The following is a 23,093-nucleotide window of genomic DNA, read 5'->3' as shown; positions in this document are numbered from 1 at the left end:
CGTGAGCAGAGTAATTATTTTGTAGAGGTTATTTTAAGTAGAATATCTTGTGTAATGGGAGAGTTTTTCTGAGGCTTCTTTGTGTAAAGACTGCCACCGTGCATTATTTATGTACACAAAGAAATGATGAATGTCTGTATCAATATTAATTTATGGGAGTATCTCTTGAGAGCCCACAAACTCTGAATTTTTCTTCAAGTCAGGGCTGTGCAATGCTGTTGGGAATTGGCCTAATGGTAGAGACCGTAAACCAGTGATCTTTGTGGCAGATATAATTGCTAAGCTAGTTGTTACCAACCTTACCTCTGGAAATTATATTCTGACTACTCTTAACTTTATTAACAGTTCATACAGATGCAGCGTTCTTCACTTTCTAATGATCTCGTTTATTCCCTTTTATAAGAGGTCATCTCATTAGTGAAAAGTGCAGCCTTAGGATAGATCAGTTCCCTGACCCGATTTCTCAAATATTCAGATAAAATGTGTGCTCCTTTGACCTCCATGGATCTAGTTGCATCTAGCAAAAAAAGGTTGCGGGTTTCTGAAGCATTCTGTGTCCTTTTGTATGAAGAAAGGTGTTAGGGATGACAGCTAGGAGTGATGTATTTCTCTAGGTGGGAACATTCAAGCAGTGGCTGAACCATGTTCACTCATTAGTTGCCTTCTGTGCATGTGGGTGTGGAAGGGCAAGAGCACCCACTTGCAGAGGGCTGGAAGGAGACCCCCGCCTTGTTCAAAGAACCTTGTCTGGAGGTACCCAGGGCTCTGACGCTGCCGTTCTTGCTTGGTGGAGATTGCTCTGTCTCTGCCATTTGCTCAAAGATGATCTGGGTGTACCTAATCGTATCTCAGCTGCAGCATGGCAGCACACAGCGCCGTTGAAAAGAGAGAAGTTGTTAGCATCAGGGATGGGTTTTATTTAGAGTTGCTCATTGCGCTTGGCAGAGACTGCCTGGGGGCTTGTGACGAGCACAGAACTACCTATGTAGTGTGTAATGCGGATGTATGTAATTCCTGGCAATGGTTGTAACAGTATAAAATACATGATTAATCCTAAATGGTTTCAACATACATGATGCCAAACATATCCAAGCTTGTTTGAAAGTGTCAGTTAATTTTTAAAATTTATTATTACTACTCAAACTCGCAATGTAAATAAATATGTGTGTATACATACGTACGTGTTCCTAGTGCACGTTCAGGAAAGCCTATCTAAAGAACTCTAGATGACTGTATGCTCTTAAAATAACATATTCTCCCAGGCTAATTCTACAGACTTTTTATTGCTTTGCTGTTTACGTACATTTCTGAAGACAGTAGGTGAGACTCTCAACAGCTATATAGAGAAATGACATTTATCTTCACAGTGCAGCGTGACCTTATCGTTCATAAGTGGCATTTCCTCTCGAGATAACGAGCACCTTTTTATTTAGGCCAGGCAAGACCCAAATTCATTGTATCTGATTTCTACAGCCCATCAACACTTTACGCGTTACTGTAATTATTGCGGATATTAGTTTCTGTTGCATTCCACTTGCTCTTTGGATTCCACTTGTTTCTGAACAGCAAAGGGGATTGCGAGAGGGAAAAGGTCACATTTGAGTCTTCATGAACATCTGGAAGCTGCTGCATGGCACAAATACGGCCGCTGCTACAACAAATGTACATTTTATGTACCCTTCCTGTATGGCCTCTTCCACAAAGAGCGAGTCACCATTTCGGCACATATCAGCCTAGGATGGACAAGCAAGTTGGTGTTGCCCTGAGGTCACCTGCTTTTAGGCAAAGGTGAATCTTTGTAGCTGTGTATCTGCTTGATTAAGAAGAAAGAAAATTTAAGCATGAACAGAAGGTTTTAAAAAAAAAAAAGTGTTCACAATTCTTGTTTGCAAATCTTTGCAGAAGGGAGCTATCTGTCATGCTCCATGTTGCCCTACCCCGGCTCTGTTGCTTGATTTGATTTTGCCTGCAGCATTAGCTGTGTGTGTGCTCACCGCATCCCGTGGAATGCTCATCCACCAGTGAGCCCCTACACGCCTCGGAAATAGAACTCCCAGCCTCAGAGCATCCCATGCTGTGCGATGGAGAAGTGATTCAATACATCATGTACCTTTGTGGCAGGAGCTAATAACTGAGATTATCTTGGCACAAGTTCTGACTTCTTTCCTTTCCTTGCCAAATGGAGATCTTTTATGTTTCTATAGCACGGTTTTACTAGACAGGCATTCAGGTATGAGGAAACTCAAAGGTTTCTAATGGGACCATCAGACTGTTTCACCTTTTCCCTTGTCAGTCTGCATTTGCTAGAGCGAGAAACGATTGTGAGTTGCTGGATTGCTTTCCTGAAATGAGTTGCTGTTTGGTTCACTCAGAGAAGATAAACACTCGCATCTCGAAAATATCATCCTGTCTGGCATCTTTGTTGGCAGTCCCAACAGAAGGGCCAAGGAACGACTGGACCATGTCTAAGATAAAATTGCAGTGCTCCCTCTGGAGTTAATCCTTTCAGCCCAAAATTGAGAAGCACTGATGGGGCAATGTAAGAAAAGACACACTTCTGTTCCTTCTGCTCTGTTTTATGGGTAAGGAAAGGACTTCGGCCCCACATTGATTAATCCAGCACTTTGCCCTCACAGTAACTCTCCTGCAAGTTTTTACAACGAAAATTAAACTGATGGTTGGCAAACACAGAATACATGTCACGCCTGTGCTATGCGAGGATGGTTTGTTTACTTGTTCTGTTCTTGTCACTGCAGTTGGTTTTTTATACCACTTGCATACCCTTTCCAGACCTTTCTTTAAGTAAGGGAAGATACTAACTGATGGAGTTTAAAAGTTTGGATCACAGGCCATATTTATAGCCTTCTCCTCCTCCCTACAGGAGGAAATAATTTAACTTTGAGAAAACCATAAATCTGTGCAGAGCTGCTGTGGCATAAGCCTCCTTCCCCACAGAGAAGGCTCTAAGGAGGTCCTGGGCTGCTCGCTGGCAACTCCACGTGCAGGACAAGATCTGCCACAGGAAGGGCTTTACAGGAGTCATGAAGGACCTTAAAGCTAGTGAAACTCCTTGGAAGATGAAACCAGAAGGTTTTCTGTTCCTTAAATTCTGAAAGAACTCCCTTCAGGCTTGAAAGAAGGAGCACAGGATTAAGAGGAGTAATGAAAAAGGATAATTAAGTTGGCTGCTTTGAGGAATGCAGCAAGCTGGAGACTGGGGATGTTGTGGGCAGTCAGACTGGCTGTGGGAGAGAGGGAGCAGACAGGTTGCAGCAAGAGCTGTGAAATAAAGATTCCAGTTATTTTGAGAAATGGTTAATTGATATTATAAAATGGAATTTATTAGAAATTTTCCTGCAAATGCTTTCCAGAAACTAGGTCCTCTGTGGGAATGACTCGGATTCCCCCAGCTCTGTTCATTGACATGAATATTTTCACTTTTCTTATGACATGGTTGGCTGCTTAAACTTAATATTTTTGAGTCCACTCCTATTTTGGATGACTCTTACCACAAGATGGCTGCATGAACACTTACAGTTACTTTACTTTAATGATTGCACTTAATAGTATATTGAATCCAATATGCAGAGAAGACTAGAAATTAGTCCGAGATGGCCCACAGGAGCTTGAGTTTTCAAGTAAGACTTTATTGATAACGTAAAAGCCTTCTTCAGATTGGCTTTTGGGGGTCTTGAGAGCATCCGTCCTCAGTCTTAAGTCACGAGCATGTTTTCATGTGTACTCATGGTTTAAATACCAGTTTCAGTTTGCCTACGGAAAGTGGTTCCATCATAACGTGGAGCCCGAGCGCTGTTTCTGAATGAGCTGCTCCAAAGCCAGCATCGTGGCTGGGTGTCGTGTTTTGCATGTGACAGGTGCTGCCTCTCTTACCTTTTCATGTCTCTGTCTCCACTTGCCTCCAGCGTGGCACAGTTACTACCTGGTGCTCTGATGTAGCTGTGTGCCTTCTCCTGTCCCTCCTCCTTCAGCCCTCTGAGAAACTAGAGGCAAAAATGTCTTCGTGCTCTTCATACATTTGAATGTCTTTGTGTCTTTTTATCCCTCCTTCCCACACCCCATCCTTTTCTGTTTCTTCATATTTTTACCACGTTTCTTCTACCTTGTTAGCCACCTCCTTCCCAACAAACCATTAAGCAATAACAAGAGAAAACAAAAACAATTCTTGCAGTTTCCTTCAAGTGCTTGCCTTGCATTTGTTGCCTATTTATAGATTATTCGTTTAAGCCGCGGTGGCAGTCAATTAGAAATGTGGTGAATCCTTCTTTCAAAAGCGTGCCAAGAGAGGATCTTTTTAGTGTGCTTGCTTTTTTATGATTTTTGCTGGAGCCTCCACAGTGTGCTTAAATTCCATTGGGATTCATTTATTTTGAATAAATTCTCAAATAAAAATAGAAGAGTTTTGCTCCTTTTCAAGGAAGCTGCAGGAGCCGTGATCACGATGTGCAGGGATGTTTGATTTTATTTGAGAGTGGTAAAAATGTATTTTACACAGTTTTTTTCTTCCAATTTTCATCTTGGAGGATTTTTTTTTTACCCTTTCAATGTTAGGAATGTCTTTGGATAGAGGTACTGTTAACATTCCCCGCCCCCCCCGCCCCTTTTTCTTTTCCCAACAACTTCAGGCAAATTCTGCCTCTAAATCCTTGTCTGTTTGTAGTACAAAACTGATGAGGTATAATATTATAGTTGTAAATTGTGAGTGCCTCTGTGGCCTTGCAAAGGACACATGATCTTTGTGCTTTGGTTTCTCGTTTTGTTGAGCAGGGTTGGTGCTGATCATCTTCAGTCCTTCATGGGGTGTTGGAGAGTGGAGGAAGTTTATACTGACACATCCCAAACAGTAAGGCAGGAGCTGTGGGTGAGACACAAGTACATCACAAGTGAGATGTTGCATGAGTCCTACATTAATAAACTCAGCTGGACTTTTGCTGGCTTCATGGGACATGCTGAGGTGTGGAGCGTTGCCAGGGTTTTTGAAGTGAAGCTTGTCTGCAAGGAGGCTGGAAACCACTGATTTGTGCAGTCCCTGGAAATGAAGGTGGTAGTGTTCTACTTTGAGGGTAGGAGCTCTTTGTTGTGAGTAGGTGTGTGTTGGGAAAAGATACTTTGCCATTTTTTTTAATGCTACATATTACTGGTAAGGACTAAGGTTATTTTTGCTTTTCCAAAACAGATTTAGAAAGAAAATACTGTTTTAAACCGGATCTCTGCAAAATAGTTTTAGCAGCCAGCAGCTGCACCTAGTTTGTTTTTTTTCCCCCTTTTCTGTTCCCCCCTTACTGCTCTTTGGTTTTAAGCCACAATAGCCTGGCAGGACAACTGTGACGAGACAGAGTCACCTGCGGGGCTGACCCAGAGAGCAGGTATGAAATTCCTGCTTGGCCTCAAGTGTGGGTGTACCTTCTGCATCAAAGAGGAGAGTGTCTCTGCTAAACTTGCCTTGCTCACAGTGCTGTACAGATAATACAATAAATTGAAGGTACAGGTTGAATGAGGAGAATTATCCTATTTGTTTTTCATCTCATCTCCCATGATAGGACTTGATTCTTTGCTCCAGACCTCCCAAGATCAGTCGCGTTCAGAGCAGCCGTCGGCGCAGATCAGCTGTGCTGAGCACACTGTGACATTTGGAAATCCCTGTCTGGAAGGGGAATTGAGCAATGAGCTTCTGCTAATTATAATAGCTATGTTTAAAATATAATGTTTGCTTTATTGAGCAAAATCCAATTGCACACCCGGACTAGAGACTGGAAATACTCTGGCAGCAGAAGAGACGGATCCTCAGCAAACGCATTCCCAGGTTGGAAGCAAGGGCAGTACAAGCATTGCTTCGTCAGAGCAAACATTGCACAGTCTTGTCCGGGGGGTGAACGTTGTTACCTAGCAACTTCCGAGAGTGTTTCAAATTTGTCGGAGACCCTCCGAGGCTTAGGCGCTTTACCCACTGTTCTGCTGGATGTGAAAAATACGCCGGCGGTGATTTCGCAAGCCAAGAGCAGTGCTGGCTTAAACTCCTCCTTGACCTTTGTTTGAGCTAGCACAACCTGTGCAGTAGTGGAGAGAACCAGGGCAAGAAACCAAGCCAGATTAAAATTAAATCAGAAGGATAAAAAGTTTTATTTTAAACATGGATCTTTGCTTCCCTGATGGCATTTGCTGGTTGGCCCACAACAGTTGTACTGGGAAGTGTGCTGACACACCAGAGGGCTCTTACTGGGAATGTGTTTGTGTGGATAGCAGAGATGCAGTTAGGGACGAGGCGCATGGCACACGTATATCATTAAATACTTCTTTTCTGACCTATCACCACACATCACCAGCTCCCAAACAGCCTTGGGCAGCTTCGAGGAAGGTGCTACCGTTGAGTACTCCGGGGTCCTAAGGTCAGTATGAGTTGTTCAGTAGCCTTGTTTTAATAGTTAGAAAGGTTAACTAAAGCAACGGTGATATTAGCAGACTTGTGTAAGAAGAAAACCACAGCTGTGCTCCTGTTTACATTCCAGTATTCTTTGATTCATCTAGCTACAGATCTTCTGACTGGGGTCTAATTCGTACACAAACCTCTCTTCCTCATTATTGCTTCCACTTGGGGTAGAGGCTTTCCATCCACACCACTTTTGTCTGAATTCCTATTCAGATTCTAACTCCCCTGAAAACTTCTTTTAACTCATAACCAAGTATTCGTTTTTCTCTCCAAAGATACTGTCCATCTGCTCACGTCTTCGGAAGGATTGCCACCCTCAGGCTATAGGGGTGTAGAGACCTCTCCTTGGCAAGCAAAAATATTTTCCGGGTATTCAACTGTCAGCCTGCTGAAAAGAAAGTGTTGCTTTATGGTTAGTGAACTGACGAGAGCTCTTCATACCTTTAAATTAAAAGTGACACACTCACATAAATCATTATAACAGTGCTGTGTGCAAACACAGTTCCTGGATCCCGAGTAGTTATGAGATGACAGTGAAATGGGGTGAATACCCTTATTCTTGACTTTGAGAAGTACAGTGACAGTGAATCATTCTTAGTGATGAGATGCAGCAGTGCTGACTCATCGGGCTGAAATTAGAAGGGCTTTTTTAGGTAGAGATGTAATTCCACCATTTTTTCTGATGAATGGATAAGAGTGAACATTTTTGTTGGCTAATTTACAGGCTTCATCAACTAAATGTTGTTTCTTTCCCTCTAGTTATCAAACCTAGTTGAAGGCAACTGATGGGGAAAACTTAGATCCAGGGAGGTAGTACTGGAAAAAATGAGTAGGAAGGAGTGACTGGGGTTTTGGAGCCTGAACTTATTCTGCTGATAATCTAAAGGAGGAAAAAAAAAGGAGGGGGGAAATTAATATTGCTGGAGTTGCCAGAAAATTAAACAAATGCACAAACATTTGCTCCTCCCTTCCCCAACTAACTTTGTTATTACATGTAATAGCAAGGACTTCGGTTCCTGTTAGCTACTGTATCTTCTGCTTTGTAGTCTCTTGCACTGCTTCCCAGTTCAAGAAGGTGTAATATAACCTGAAGAAGACATCGTGCTCACTGGATCCCAGAATCTCTCATAGTACCTGTTCTGAGATCACCTAAATAGCGATGAATAACCAGATTCCCAGAGGTGCTAAATTCATTTCAGAATCTGGTGCTGGCATCTCTTCATTTCAGCTTTAGAGATGTGATCACAGTACAGTAAAATTAAGTCTCCTTAGTGTCCTCCAAATGATTTGTATTCCTTTCTCTTTTTGCTATTTCCCTGTGGAATGGTCTGATACTCTCCTAATGTTTTTTAGTTGCACTAATATATTGATAATCTGTTTTACTCCTGGCAAGAAATCTGTGGTCAACTCTCAATAGACAGATTTTATGCCAGGTTATCTTTCTGCTGTTGGGTTAAAAATTTTCCTAGGGGAGCAGCAAAAGAGAAGCGACTCCCTGCCACGACTGCACACTCAGCTGCTTTTCGGAGGTAGGAGTATTTCTGAGCCTGCAAAGAGAGTATTAGTGACAGAAGCTTCTCTGATGGGTGTTCCAGTGATGGGGAATGACTCCTTTGGAGAGTCCATCAGCATCCAGCAGTCACTCGTGTGTGTCCAGAAGATGCTGTACTGGCTGACTGCATAACGCTCGAAGCAATTGGCTTGGCAGAGTTTCATCAGTCAGACTGCCCTTCGCTGTTGAGGAAGCAGCTGCAAACTCACATTTTTTGTTTGGCAGTATATTCTCTCCCCAGCGGCTGCAGCACCATTTGATTGGGATGGAAGGAAGGAGACCTATCGCAAAAGTGTACTATCCCCAGCAGAGCCATGCTGATCTTCTGGTCTCTGTGCTCTGTCTTAGCAAGATGTTGAATGAAAACATCAAGGAAAAACAGGAGGAGAGAGGAGTCGCTCAGTTGTTGCCCCTCAAACTCGGCTGCAGCTCGGAGAGTAAACCAACAAATACTTGCTCTTGTTTTGAGACATTTTTGCAAACCTGATTCTCTTTTGTCATATGAAAAATCTGGTAACACCTGAGCCCCTTATTTTCCTACCTACCTGCTTTCTTTGTAAGTGTTTCAGTCTGGCACAGGGCTGTCCACTCTCCAGGGACTCAACCTTTCCTGAAGGTAATGCTCCACGTTTCGCCTTCTCCCCAATTTGCTTTGATACTGTGCTCCTTACCTGACAGCATCTGCCTGGGAGATAATGCCAACAGTGTTGATGGAATAGATTTTTGAGAAGTTCAGTATCTTTCTCTAAGTTTTACATTTTATTGAAGTTGTGAAGGTCACCTTTGCTTTGAGGATCAGGGAGATTAGGTTACCGGCACCTCTGAACGTGGAGGTCCTCGAGTTCTGCCCTTAATATGGTGCTTAATCCTTTTACTGCCCGAGTGGTGTGGCCCATCCAGTGTGTTTTGTGTCAATAGCAGTACCTCGTGCTCGGAGATTATCTTTGGTCAAAGATTTTTTTGGATGGTTTTACAGAGTATTATCTTTACCTTAGAGAGGGAAGGGAAAAAAAGGAGTTTCAGAGAGTTTAGTACTTTGCCCTGGGTCTCTCAGCAGTTGTTAGGCAGAGTGGGAACAAAAAGCAGGTCTGCTGCAGAGCTGGGCAGCTTATTTTCAGCTAGGTCAAGTGACTTACCAGGAATAAAGATGTGGGCAATTTCTGCTTGAAATCCTGTCTTCTTCGTATCAGTTGTTCCACAGTGACTTTGTTTACACTCCTTTCTCATAGCATAACCAGCGAGAATTTGAGGTGATTTCATTATAATAAGCTTACTGCCAAGAATTCTTGACGTTACTAAGTGACTGTGTCTCTTAAAACAGAAGGAGAGATTGGTCTGTCCTTGAGACTTGAAGAGCAAGAGAAAGTTGGTTATTATCTCTTTGTCCAGTAAATCTTGATAGTGTGTTGACAGCAGCCCATATCTTGCAGATGTTTTCCCTGTATCTTCCGTAATTATAACTATGACTTCAGCAATTTTTCAATTTGCAGTATCATTTTTTTGTTTAGCACCCGAGCCTTTGCTTTATTCATCCTCCGTTTTGGTAACCAGCTGCTTTTTGTCTCTCACTTGGGGGCGGCAAATCCCTGCTGTGCATCACATCCAGTAGAAAACTGGTTCTCAAAGAAGTAGCAGCTCTTGGTTTTTTGAGAAAAACACTCTTTGCTACTCTGCACAGAGCAGTAGCCTTCAGTCCCTGGCACTGCGGTGTGCTGTGATGCCCAAGAGCACGAGTCCCTGGAGACGCGGGGATGTCTCGCTTACAGACGTTCTAGTTTCCTGTCTTTCATGTCCGTGCTTGGGGTAAAATTACAAAGAACTAAACTACATGGAAAACCACATAATCTTTGGCCTGAGACACATGCTTTTCCTTGAGCTGTAAGCCTATCCACAGAGCATAAATTATGTCAGTAAGCAATGGTCTCTGTTTCGCCTATTGCAGCTTTGTTTGCGAGTCAGAGTCAGTGTATATAAATTTCTGAAACGCATTCAAAAGTTGTTGGAGGATTTTCCCCTTCACCTTTGCGTCAGACTGGGCCCCCTGCCACCTCCAATCCAGCTCCTGTAAGATAACATGGTGGTTTTGATGCTTTTGAGACACCACCAGAGTTTATTTGTTGCTGTTATTTCCCACTTTATCAAGGATTTTGCATTGGATTTTATAACCAGAACTTCCCTGAGAACAGCAAAATTGAATCTGTAAAGCAGCAAAAAAATTATTTAGCAATGTCTGATACTAAACTGTCTTCCTGATTGTGATCTCAACTGATGCAATTTTGTGAAAGATCAGTAATTTCATCTACAAAGCATGAAAATATTTTAAATTAGAAATGACCATTTAACCCGGTGTAATTTCGTAGTGCACTCCAGAGATGCTAAAACAATACTGTGCTGCTACCAGTCTGCAGTAATGGTGTGCTAATGGATTGAAGGCAGAAGGTATTGGCTGGCATGGGATAAATGGATATATAGCTTTAAAGGATAAACAGGCAAATGCATGCATTAACTGTTGAAAGTTGAATCCCATGGGTGAGGTTTCAGATTGAACACTAATGAAAATTTCATTTCAGCTCTCACAATATTTTAATGTGCAGGATCACAGCATGCAAATCAACTGAAGTCTAACTGCAAGTGGCTGATGAGTTACTTCTGTCTCAGTCTCTGCCACCCCCATAAATAAGCTGTCTGTGGCTTTTGTGAAACCAAAGTTTTCCTCTTGTTTTCCTTAGAAGCCAGAATCTTATAAAAATATCTTTGTGTGCGAGATAATTAGTGATTGCAACCTTCTCTTCAGAGTGTTCTCATGGTACTCCCCTATTGTTCCATGTAACTCATCGGGCGGTGCACAGAGCTATGTTTTTAAATTTATTATTGAATTGTGTTACAATCAGTGCTTTCCTTATCAGAACTGTCTTGAGAGTGCAGCCATGTTTTGGGGTTTCCTTCTGTATTTCAGCTGCAGCCTCAATGCACCATATTTTCCTTGTATCCCCTGAATCTGATAGAAAGAAGCAATGTTGTGCTTTTTTTTTTCCTTCGTCCTCAGCTTATGGCATCAGATAAGATTTGCTGCCTTGGACTGTGTTATAGGTCACATCACGCTTTAGCCACACATTAAGGCCATCTAGCTTGAGCCAAGGAGCTTCATCTTGTATCTTCTTTTGTAAGTGATGAGATAAAGAAGTTACTGGGAGATTACCAGGGGAATGGGGGGCAGCCAGCACAAGAAAACTGAAATTATTCGGCATGTTAGAACATATCAGACTGCGTATTTCTGTGATTGGAAGCCGATATATCCTTGTAATTTTAAATTCTGTGTTAACTTTCTCAAAGAGGAGAGGCAAGAATTTATCTTGGAAGTTAATTAATTTGAAATAGCTATTAATTAACATTATACCTAAATTTGCCAATCATCACACTTGACTTGCATTTGCACACAACTGTTGCATATAAAATACTGCTAAGGGTATCTCGGGCTTCGACGTGCTGTAAAAATGCCACGTTTTGCAGCTGTGTTAAAGCTCTGCCAGGCTGAACCTCGTCCCCTCCCGTGCAGTGGTGCTGCCCTTCCGACAAGCAGCCTTTCTTCTGGGGACCTGCAGTTGGGATTTATAGCCATGGAAGCGCAGCCCTGGAATAGGCAGCTGTGTATATTCTCAGATATTTCACCCTGATGAGGAAGAATAAAAATGATTCTTTTTTTAATTTGAGGTAGTGAATGTGCTGCCTGTTCCTCTCCCTTGTAAAGTACCTACCTTGTATTAACGTGACTGTTAAGATAATCATGTTTTTTGATGAAAGCATAAGACTAAAATGATGTTTCCAAATGAAGGTTGTTTTGATTTATTCCCGGTATGCAGCACGCATAATTTTGCTTCCCTAACTCTTTGATGCAAGCTTTAATTTTATGGCTTTGGTTGTTGCTACTACTGTGCTGTGCTGTACCTATGAGCTATTTAATGTGCAACATTGAGGAGTAAATTAATGCAGGTCCACAAAGAGAGCGCTTCGATTTGCTAATTGCTTGTAGAGCGGAGGGTATTGTTGTGTAGAGAAAGACTGTTCATTAGAGATTGAGTAGCTAATTTTTTCCTACAAGTAGGTCTCACATTTGGGCTGCTTGCCTATCGCTCAGGGCAGTCGGCTGACGTTCAGCCCCCTGGAGGAGAGCGTGGGGCTGTTGGTGCAGTCGGTGTTTGTAACCCCCGGATTGCTTTAGTTCATTCATTAAACCCTCCCCGACCAACCTCCTCCAGCGTTGTCGGTGAAGGCTGACTTTTGCAAGGTACAGAAAACAAATTATCGATGCGGGGAAGCAAGCTAAACAATTCAGAAATGTCTCCTTAGAAGCTGCATCGGTTCCTCTCCTTGGAAAACATTCCGGCTCCTCTTTCAGCCCTGAGCTGCAGCATCCCGGTGAGGCCAGAGCACAGGTTATCTTCCCTTGCCTGCCACTCTCTTTTGAGGATGACAGTAGCACTGACAGTAGATTAGACTGTGTTGTCATGTAAGATGAATGTTTTGAATTGACAACCCCTTTTTTTTGGAGGTTTAAAGTAATTGACTGAATACTTGAGAGGATTTTTTTTTTTTTCTGCTTACGCTACTTATTTGATTTTCTTTTACCTGGTTGTGCTGCCTTCAGTGGGCAAATTGAACTCTACATATATTTGTATATCTGACTCTTAATATGTTTCCTTATTAGATTTTTTTATGCTTGAGCTCAGTGATCTGTGGGAATTTTAACATGTGTATTAAGTAATGAGAATTTCCTGAAGTTAACTTCTATGCATATTCTGAAGATTCAACAGGCAAGTCTTTCCTACTGAGAGATCCCTGAGATACCAAGGTGAATGCGTTCAGTCGAAAAGCCCATAAAACAGAGTTGAGCTACACATAGGTAGGACATTGCTTTTCCCAGTGTGAAACTCGGACATGGGACTGGGAAGCTACTTGAACGTCTGCTGCAGATAGCCCTCCCATACCTGCTGGTGCAGGGGTCAAAGGCTCCTGCACACCATCTCCTTCTTAAACACTCTAAATGACTCAAGTTCATTGCTCATGCAAGTAGAGATTTTTTGAACCGAGAAATCTATCTGTTCGTTCCTGAAAAGGTAAATTCCAAGAAACAGCATAAAACTCTTTTGTGTCTTTCCTGGTAAATGTCCGAAGTGGGTCTGGGTGCAGGAGCTCAGCACGCTGTGAGGCGCCGCTCCGCGGCCCTCTGCAGCTCCGTCCTTCCATGGCCGTGGTGGCTGGCAGCTCCTCCAAACCACTCTGATTAAGTGAGATGTGGGGATAAGTTCAGAGCCTAATTTCTTCTTCATAATTAAAAATGTGTGCATCTGTCATGCTGCTGGTGATTAGGTTGTATTTTCTTGTGGCCTAGAAGGAATATGGCAGTGAATCACTTTGCAAGCAGCTGTCCTCTAACAGCTGAGCTAGGTTCAATATTTGATTTAAGCTAATAAAAAGTCTGGGGTAGGGCTAATGTTTACAAACTGGATGTGATAAAGCATTCAGATCATCTGTTTTGCAGCCAGGCGAGAGCAGGCGCAGGGGACCCCACCGAAAGTTTGGACTTTGTCTTGTTCTTCTGTGCCTGCCGGCGTACGTGGGCGTGAGGTGGGAGCCGGTGGTCCGGAGGGTCCCCGCTCTGCTCTGCGAGCGCATCGGACAGCATCAGCTCTGCTGGAAAAGCCTCCTTGTTTCCAGCTGTATCATTCTAACAGCTCTCAATGCATTAAATATGTCCCTTTTGGTCTTCTCTGAGAGCTGTAGTCAAACCGTACGTGTAAAAATCTTTTAATCTTCATAAATCATTTCTTCCAGCAATTGAGTAAGTTTAGTTGCTGTTCTCTGAATTCCCACTAGTTAGCTACTCTTTCATTTTGAGATGAGCTGCCTAGAAATAAATGCAATGAAGAAAATCTTTGTGATTTAATTCTTATCTGATTGCTTCTCCAAATCATATTGATCTGCCATTATCATGCTGCTGGTTTGGACTTGCTGTCCAGGTTTGCCTCTAGGTCTCTGCTGGTATAGCGGCTTGAGAGGTTTGTATATTTCGTTATTTTCCCCAATATAAGATAAATTATGAAATATTTCTTGCTTATATTTCTGATTCCTCCCATCCCTTTGTATGATTTCTCTCCTGTCTAAAAGTTTTTGCAACCACTTCCTGAAGTAAAATTTGCCAGGTCTTTTCTGTCTTTTTTTTTTTCCTGAATTTTATCAAGGTCTTGTACTTTAAAAGGTTCCTATAGTTCCTAGGGTACTGTTGTCTTGATATAAAGTGAAATATTTCCACTGTGAAGGTGACCAAAGCTTGGCACAGGTTGCTCAGAGAGGTTTTGGAGTTTTCCTCCTTGGAGATTCTCAGAACTCAGCTGACGACGAGCCCTGAGCATCCTGATGTAGCTGACCCTGCTCTGAGCAGGGCATTGAACTGGCCGCTTCCGGGCTGAATTGCTCCGTGATTCTATTGACGTCTGTACTGACAGGAGGCTGAACAGAGACGTATGACCCTCAAGTTCAGGAGTGGTAACGACTGTAAACAAATATGTAATTCTTAATGTCTCTTTACATCTAGTTTAGAATAGGCAAGAATTTCTCATCTAAAGGTCATATCCATCTTCATTCATGAAGGCTGTTAAATATACAGAAAAGTTGAGGGCTGGATTTGATCTAAAATATTCAGTTTTGGGGTGTTTTGCAAAGACTGTGCTAGTGTCTCTCCTAAATAACATCTCTGAGGGGATGTTTTCTAATGTTTTTCCATGTGACTCTTCTGGCTCCAGCTTGCTGGTGTAATTCTACCTGATTCAATAGTAGCGGGGAAAAAAGTCATTCCTAGATGTCTGCAAATTTATAGTTTCCTGATGCTTCAGCATCAAATGTGGTGATAATTTAATTTTATCTTCTCACTAGCTTGTACATGCTCTCTGTGTTTGGCTGGGACTGGCATCTCCCATGGTGTTTAGTGAGCGTGTTTCATTTCCCCGTGCCAGGTCCCAAGCTTGTATTAAAACCTTTTTCATCTCACTTGAGTGTCTGTTCCTTAAATAATGTCGCATCATCCCAGGCCCTGCACAGCAAGAATCTGTAACTTTTTCAGTTTCTGCTGAACTCTGGGGCCACGAAAGTCTTGAACTGTTTGGTTGGTTGTTTGCAAAATTGAACTTCTGCTGTGCTGAACCTTAAGACTGTAATTTTTTTTGTTTGCTTGCATTTCAGTGCAGTTAGCCTTCAAAGCTAAATGTTTTCCTTTTTGTTGTAATAAACTGCTTGCTGTTTGTCTCTGGTTTGGATGTGGTACTCAAAAGACCCATTTCATCTGTGGCAAGAGATTGTGAGAGGGACTCCGGAGGGTTTTAACGAATATCTGCTTGAAATTACGTGAATTGGTTTGTAGGAAAGTTTGGGTTTAGTTCTTGCCTCGTTTGTTCACATCGTTTAAATTAGCTTCTCTGTCATCAGCTGTGACTATTTTTTGGGCTTTCTGCTAACCACAGAAAGGCTGATTGCAGGCTGGCAGTGTGTTGTGAAATGAGAGGTGGGAAGTGAAAGCACTCGAGTAGTGTATGTGGCTTCTCTTACCTTTGAGTACCCATTCCGTTTAGAATCTTTTTTGGTAAACGTAACTCTGAAAGCTTCTCTTCTGAGTCAGATTCTTATTTCTCCTCAAATTATATGGTGAGAACAAAATATTTCCACTCTGATTTGAGATTCTTTAAATTTCAAATTTCCTCTTAGAAGAAACTTTGCACTGGGACCTTTTCTCACAGAAATACAGTAGGGTCACGTTCCAGAGAGGATTTGCTCTGTATTCTACCATAACAGTTTTGAAGGTGTCCAAAACCAACCCTATACCCCAGAACTGCAGCAGAACGTTTTCCATGAAGTTTTCTTCAAACACAAACATATGTTTCAGGAGCTGTGGAGCAGGCTTCTTTATTCTGTAAAGTTAAGCTTGGCAGAATTGGGTGTTGTTTAGACCACCCTTTATGCAACTTCCAAAGAAATGGAGAGGGCGCACAGTTCTCTGGCTGGACCATGAGACTGGAATTTGAGATGGCTAATCCAGTGGATTTCCTCTCTGCAAGAAACCCCTTATTTCTTGTGTATGTAGGCCACAGGCTCTTTGGGACAGGATTGTCTCATGGGATGGGATGCTGATAGGACATAACAAGACATAACGCTTAAAATTCCTTTTCAATGCCTTGAATCATCTTGCCTTTGTTGACTTTTTTGGTTGGGAGGGAGGAACGTAGTCTTATTGAACCTCAAAAAATATGTCCCAGACTTCATTTTCTATTTATTTTGTCTTGAAGGCTCAGCTGTCTCAAGTTCTGGAAGAAGTGGGAAATCATAAGCAAAGAGCAGAGATGGTAAGTGTTCATCTTTTGGGGTTTTTTAATTGTTTTACGGAGCAGTAACATATGCAAAGCTTAGTTCATTTAAACAGTGGATCAGTTCCAAATATTCAGAAATGAATAGCAAATAAGCTTTGTAAAAGTTCGTATCGCTACTGCTAGTCTTGGCACTCTGTCTCCGTACTCACCTGGAACAAGTGTTGGATGAGATCTAGTGGTCTTTTTTCTTTTTTTTTTTTTTTATTTTGCAATTTGCTTTCTCTTTGTTAGCAGTTCTAGATCAGAAGCAAGCATTTAATTTCATACTGAATTAACTCCTTTCTTTGGGGGCCTTTGATTCAGTCTCAAGTGTGCAAAGGACAAGCAGATGAGATGAGGCAGAATTACCACAAACTAATATTTTATAATATCTGTTAATTTTCTGCTGGGTTTGTCTGGTTTATTGGCATTTCCCTCAAGGACCAAAAATAATAGAGGCCACAAAATCAGGCAGCAGGGAGGTTTATGTGCAGTTTCATGACTATTATGTACGATTCTTCATACTCAGGAATAAATGAGGTGTCAGCATTAAGCTGTTTCGTGAACCAGTGTTTTTGCTAATGGGTGAATTGGGGGATTCCTGCAACTTTTTCTAGACACAAGAAAAACCCGAACAGTGTCCAAGACGTATACACTTGTTCTGTAAATGTGTTTTACACTGGATTAATTTTATTACTAAGGAAAAGATGGGCATGCATCACTGGCTAGTTAGTAGCTGCTAAACAAGACCTCTGCTCTAAAACTGAAATCATAAACTACAGTGCTAACACTAGACTTTTTAGACTTCTACTTAACTCTACGAGGGCACTGAAGGGCAGAACTGGCATGCCCCTGCTGTACTATTAATGGGTTGCCATACATCTGCTACTTTCTTTTTTTTAAATTTGTTCTCCTTGCTGTTTCAACATCAGATTTTCTGTAACGAGAGTGTGAATTGATTCTGATTCTGGGATGGTCTTACATTGCAGGCAAACATTTTTGTATGCTCAGCCACTTTCAGTGGTGATGCAGGTCAGAACTGGTATTTCCAAAGAAAACTGAATTAATCCTATTTACCATCTGATCTCATTACATGCTGCCTTGTTATAGTTTGAAATTTTATACAATCAATTTTGCATTGGGCTCACTGGATGTATCAGAGGATAAATTTACTATTATCTTTTAAATGTTTTGATGTGTGTTTTTTTTAAATGTTGCAAAGTTTTTGGTTTTGCCTCATTAAGCCTGGGGTTTGAGTTATTTTTTTTGCCTTCAAAAGTTTTTCGTATTGAACAGGCTAGCAGAGAGCTAGAGAAACTGGAGCTTCCAGCGTTAAAGCATTAATTGGCATTGTGCATCATCCATCAGCAGAGGATAAAGCAGCAGTCAGTGTTCAATGCCTATTCCCAAGGGTTACTCAGTGGAAAACTGCAGGTCTTGTGATCTTCCAGGAAAGCTTACATCAATCTCCCATGAATAGGCTGTATTCTGTAGTGCTTTAGACGATGGATTGCAGATTGCGAGGTGTGGGCTTTATTCAGCATTTTGAATTTTATTCAGTAAATATAAGAACATTGCTTCAAACAGAGGAAGAGAAACTGTTTTTCCTCGTTTTCCCTGTTGAGGAGAAATGCGACAGTATTGTTCCTTCTTTTCACTGGTGGTAGATGGCTCTCCTCCATCCCCAGGTGAATCTCCCAGGTAGGGAAAGATGTGTCACTTCGTCTTCTACAGTGTTAGGAGTGGCAGAGGTCTGTCCCCTTTGGATGGGACTCTTCCATTAGCTGCCTGCCCAAGGGCTCCTTGTACTGTCAGCCCCTCTCTCCTCCCTGCCATCCAACACAGTCTTCTTTATATATTTTCCACCCCCCCCTCTCCAGATCAGTGTCTCACCTGAATGGCCTTGTTTTCAGTCTCCTTTAAAGCTGACACTTCAGCAATTGTTTACTGATTTGGATTCCTGGCATCTCACCTTCTTTTTCATCCCTCTCCCCTGTTTTCACCCATGATCCTCTGCTTGTTAGTTTGACGTTAAGCCTCTGCGGCTGGGGGGGATGCAGAAGGGCTCGTCCTGCTCTGGGTGCTGACAGATGTGGATATTGCTTTTCATCAGCCGTTCTGCAAACAGGCTTATGGCCCGAAGCGAAATGGAATAAACACCTGTCAGGTGCTATCATACAGTCTACTGGGTCTTTGGGCTGCTTCTGGGATAAACCTCTGTGGAGGTGACATCTCTGCTGCCACCCTGAAGAGTGCTAATGGCTTTGCCACCCTCCCCAGAGCACTGGGAACGAAGCGATGTGCTCTGGGGATGTGAACTAGCTAATTGGATCGCACTGATGAGTTGGAGGGGGTTTCTTGTACACAATGGGAAGTGTCTTAGATGTCCTGGTAAATAATTCATTCTTTACATAGCAATATTTAAAAGTAAAATACTTGTGGGATGAATCTGATGGGATCGTGGCCTCAACAAGACAGTATCTGCACGCTCTGTGTCCTTGGGAGGAGAGGGCCCTAGTTCAGGGAATTGTGTGCATGGGGGCAATATGAGTTAACGGGTGGTGTTTGCTATAGGGGATGCTGCTAGGCCAGGGCACAAGGTCTTCCTAGAAGAAAGAGGGATGGCTTGCTGCACTGACTGCCATTGAGTACTCCAGCGCATGATTTCCCTGCTTGTCAGCTAAAAGTGAGTTTACTACTGGAAGAATAAAAAAAAATAAAATGAAAAGAAATTTAAACATCTTCAGCTAATTGCAGTTGACAAGACAAAGGCAGTTTGACTTTCCAGTATTAATTAGCAAACCCATACTAATTAGCTTGTATAAGCACAATTCATGCTTCTTTCCCTAAATGCAATTAATATTGCAACTGAAGACGTCTCTGGGCTGTGCCGCTGTATCATTAACATACTTTGCCCTAATTAGACACGGCCAGTAGTGGCTGGAGAAATGAGTTTGTGATTACAACCATAAAAAATCCTCTAATATTTTATATCCTTCAGGGAACTTGAACCTAGAATTTATTTTCTGATTTAAGAAAAATTACCCTTATCACCTTGATGTGTAATTATAACAATGAAACTTTGATTTTTCTTTCCCTCTAACCCTTCACTTATTTATTTTTCTTTGTCCACAGTTTGCGTGTGTTCCTGTTGTAAGGGAATAGTGCTTGCCCAGTCTTCTGAGAGGTGGTACATAACAGAGTCACCAGTCTGATAGGGCTCAGATGACTTAATTGTCCCACAAGCCTGTAGGTTTTGTGTTTCTTTTATTTGCTGAAAGAATGTTTTTTGTTGTGATTTTTTTTTTTGGTGTCTAAGCACCTTTCGTGCCGTTTTTGTGTATGTATGTGTGCTTTTCTGACAATTTCATCATCACTGGAAGCTTTCTTTATTGAGGCTAGTGCTCCAATATTTTTATCTCCAGGATGTGCTAGGAGATTGATTATAGAGTTCACACATATGGCTCCCTGTTTCGTGGTCCCAGGATCTTACTTGCTATGGTAAGTTAGTTTGATGCTTTACTGGCATAGAGCTGAGAGCTAGCTTCACTGATCCCAAAATATTATTTGTAGAAAATGCTTTTCTGTTCATTTTATTATTTTTCTTTCTCTCCTTGAGGGAGAGAAGCAGCAGATATGTTAGTTTTTCTAATTTTCATTTGCCTTTTTCATCTCCCTTTATAGACAGGAGGAAACCGTTCGGCTCAAGCTTGCCATCCAAGCAACGACTGTGATCTCTGATCTTACACTTTCTTTCAGTCTGGTTCTGTAGCAGGGGGCATTTGTGTCAAGATTTTCTTTCTCTGTCATTAATCCCTGAGGGAAGTCAGCTTGGTATTAAAAAAGTATCACCTGTATTTTCATTGCCCTGAGGTGCTCTGGGTATCTTTTGGCTTTCATCTTCAAAAGACAGCTTGGCCCATGTGGGCTCTGAAATCTATAGACTGCTCATTGGAACAAATTATATCTCACCCTCCAGCAGATTAAAAGGGATGGCTATAAGAATCGGAAGAATTGCTTAGCAGGGTGGGAGGTAAAGAAGATTTGAAGTCCAAGAATGTCGCAGTCACGAAATGCATGGCATAAATTGAGTGTCCTTACAAAAGAAATAAAGTCACCTTAAAATTAAAATAATTAAAGTCCCTTGCCTTGAGTAAAAGTGTTGGTTAACCCTCTGCAAAGAACAAGAGACCTTTATTTAAGGGCAGCAGGTTGGGAATAGTTAAGGAGCCAAATCCTGTGTTCAGTCTGATGTTTAGGATTAACTTAATTAGTTATGTCAGTGACTACCTACACTGATGGGTATCAGGAGGAGTAATGAAGACAGAAAGGAGAATACATGAAAGAAATCAACTCAGAGAACACTGATGTAGTTGGGAACTTGCTGTTAACTGGAAGGCAACATGGAAAAATCGGAAAGAGTTTGGGCAAATCACAACAGGCATCAATACAAAATCAACAAGAGACCCACTGGGTTCATAAACCATTTGCATTATTACTGAAAGACTTCACTTTCTAGTGGTTACATCAAACCTCCAGACTTTTAAGAACTGTATCGTTTGATACTTAAGAGAAATACCTGGCAAGGATGAATATTCTGTTACATTTTACTTTACAGGTGACAACAATGATAATATGAAAGAAGTGAATTTTAGTGTAGAAAGACCTGCCCTGGATAACTTGCCAATATCGCTAATTTAATTCTTGTTTAAGAGTTATTAAACATAAAGCAAGAAATACAATGGACCAGGCATAAGAACAAAAGTGGTGTTGATTAGCAGAAATGTAAATTCTCTGTATTATCTACAATGGGATGTCAGTTAAATGCAGGATTAGAGTACTGAACCGTGGTAGTTATATATAAAAATGAAGCTTTGCTGGAATGTATATAGAACCAAGAGATTGGGAGGGGAAGGGAGATGACTGACCGGTGCAGGAAGTCTCCATCTATGAAAAGTGCATTTGATCATTTCTGAACTGATTTGGCGAGATGACAGCAAATCTCCTTACCATTTGACAGATTTTATCCTAACACTTTATGTGAGACTGGCAAACCCAAGACAGATGAGTAGTGCGGCGTTCAGCTGAGCAGCAGCATGGGCAATTTTAAGGAAATACCCAGTTCTCAAATCAGATTGAAAGACATGAATCTGGTTATAAAGAGACAGCAAAAAAAGCTGATCCAGAATGAAATGACATAGTAACAGGAGACTGGAAGAGGAATTCAGATCATGAAGTCAAGTCCTTTGGTAACTGAGGCAATTGCAGCACGTACCTGAGTTCATAAATTTATCAAGCATGTCTTGAAACTGCTTAGGTTGTTTGTCCCGTTACTACCATTGAAAGACTCAGCTCAGATAGCTGAAATCTTCCCAGTTCCAACTGAAAATATATTTGGAGTTAACATTCATTTTTTTCTTTGTGCTAATGTCCTCCTTAAACTACAGTGACTGTTCTTCCTCCCTCATATTTATGCTGTGACATATTTATAGAGAACAATTGTTCTCTTCCAGCTTTTCATTTGTCTAGGTTAAACAAATCAAGCTCTTTCAGTCTTTTCTTAAAACAGGCTCTCTTTGGTCTCTTTGTGAATCTTGCAACTTTCTTTAAATCTCTTCCCATTTTTCTGTGTCTCTTTTGAAGATGAGTAACCAGTGTGGTCGCATCATTCTAGTTGTTGTTTCAGCAGTAGCTTCTACAGAAGTATCCTCTACGTCTAGTACAGGCAGATATTTGTCTCTCCTGGATGTAGCTCAGCTCTTCCATTGCAGAATGACATCACCCATTTCCACTGCCACATGGCACTGGTGTTCATCCTGTGATCGATCAATCCACTCAGCTCTTTGTCCTCCTCTCTAGTTTCTGACTGATGAAGACTCAGTTTGTAGAGAGGTTCTAGTTGTTGTGTGTCTTGCACTATTACCTTTCAATTCTGCTGCTGTTCCTTCAGTTTTCACCTGGCTGCTTCTTTCTGATCTGTTTATGCTCCCCTTTGATAAAGCCTCCCTGCTTTGTGCTGTTGGTAATTGTGTTTGTGCATTTATATTTTTTGACTCAAGACGTTCACTGAAATTGTTTGTTTTAAATATATTTTCATGATCGATGTCTGAGACATCTTTATCAGGTAGTTTTACTTCAGCAGAGCCTTTTATTGCTTGTTTGTTCTGTATATGCTTCATAGTGTTTGTATTATTCCTCACTTTATCATGTGGTCCTGTTAATTTAGAAATGTGGTTTGTTGGAAGGAGGGGGGTGAGTGTGCAGGAGTTATCGATGCCATTTCAACTTTTCTCCCTATGTTTTTACTGTAGAGCTTCGGTTCTCCAGGTAGAGTAAACCCTAGAACAAAGGGATAGGAGTACTCAGAGTTACTCCTCTTCTCCCTTTCCTAGCTGAGAGCTCTCTCTCAGTGCTTGTTGTAAATAAGTGCATTAAAATTAGTCCTTGCTGTTCCCCACGGCATAGGAATATAGTGAGCTCTGAGGACCAGAGAAGGGATTTCTTTCTGTCCTGTCTTAGCGTAGGGAATGACGAATGACCTCGGTTGATTGGGTTGTGTCTGCTGTACGTTCCCTTTTGGAAAATTCGTGCTGGGCACACAAAACTCTGGCAACATCAGAAATAGCAATTGCATGTGACTGTGGCCAAAGCAGTGTGTTGTGGAAGTTTTGGGATCTTGGTAGATGAGTGCTGACAAACTGCC

The 23,093-nt window shown here is 41.7% G+C and overlaps 1 protein-coding gene across 1 annotated transcript in view; it reads left to right on the top strand.

The window, feature by feature from the left end:
* Window positions 1-23,093, top strand: part of MAD1L1 (mitotic arrest deficient 1 like 1) — a 384,548-nt gene that overhangs the window by 178,837 nt on the left and 182,618 nt on the right. The window contains 1 exon segment of the mRNA XM_086622170.1: window positions 16,331-16,387. Coding sequence (XP_086478296.1) covers window positions 16,331-16,387 — 57 coding nt within the window.

This window comes from Tauraco erythrolophus, chromosome 17, assembly GCF_009769465.1.
Source record: "Tauraco erythrolophus isolate bTauEry1 chromosome 17, bTauEry1.pri, whole genome shotgun sequence".
Lineage (NCBI taxonomy): Eukaryota > Metazoa > Chordata > Aves > Musophagiformes > Musophagidae > Tauraco > Tauraco erythrolophus.
The sequence above is the reverse complement of the archived record's forward strand: the minus strand, read 5'-3'. Positions and strand labels throughout refer to the sequence as shown.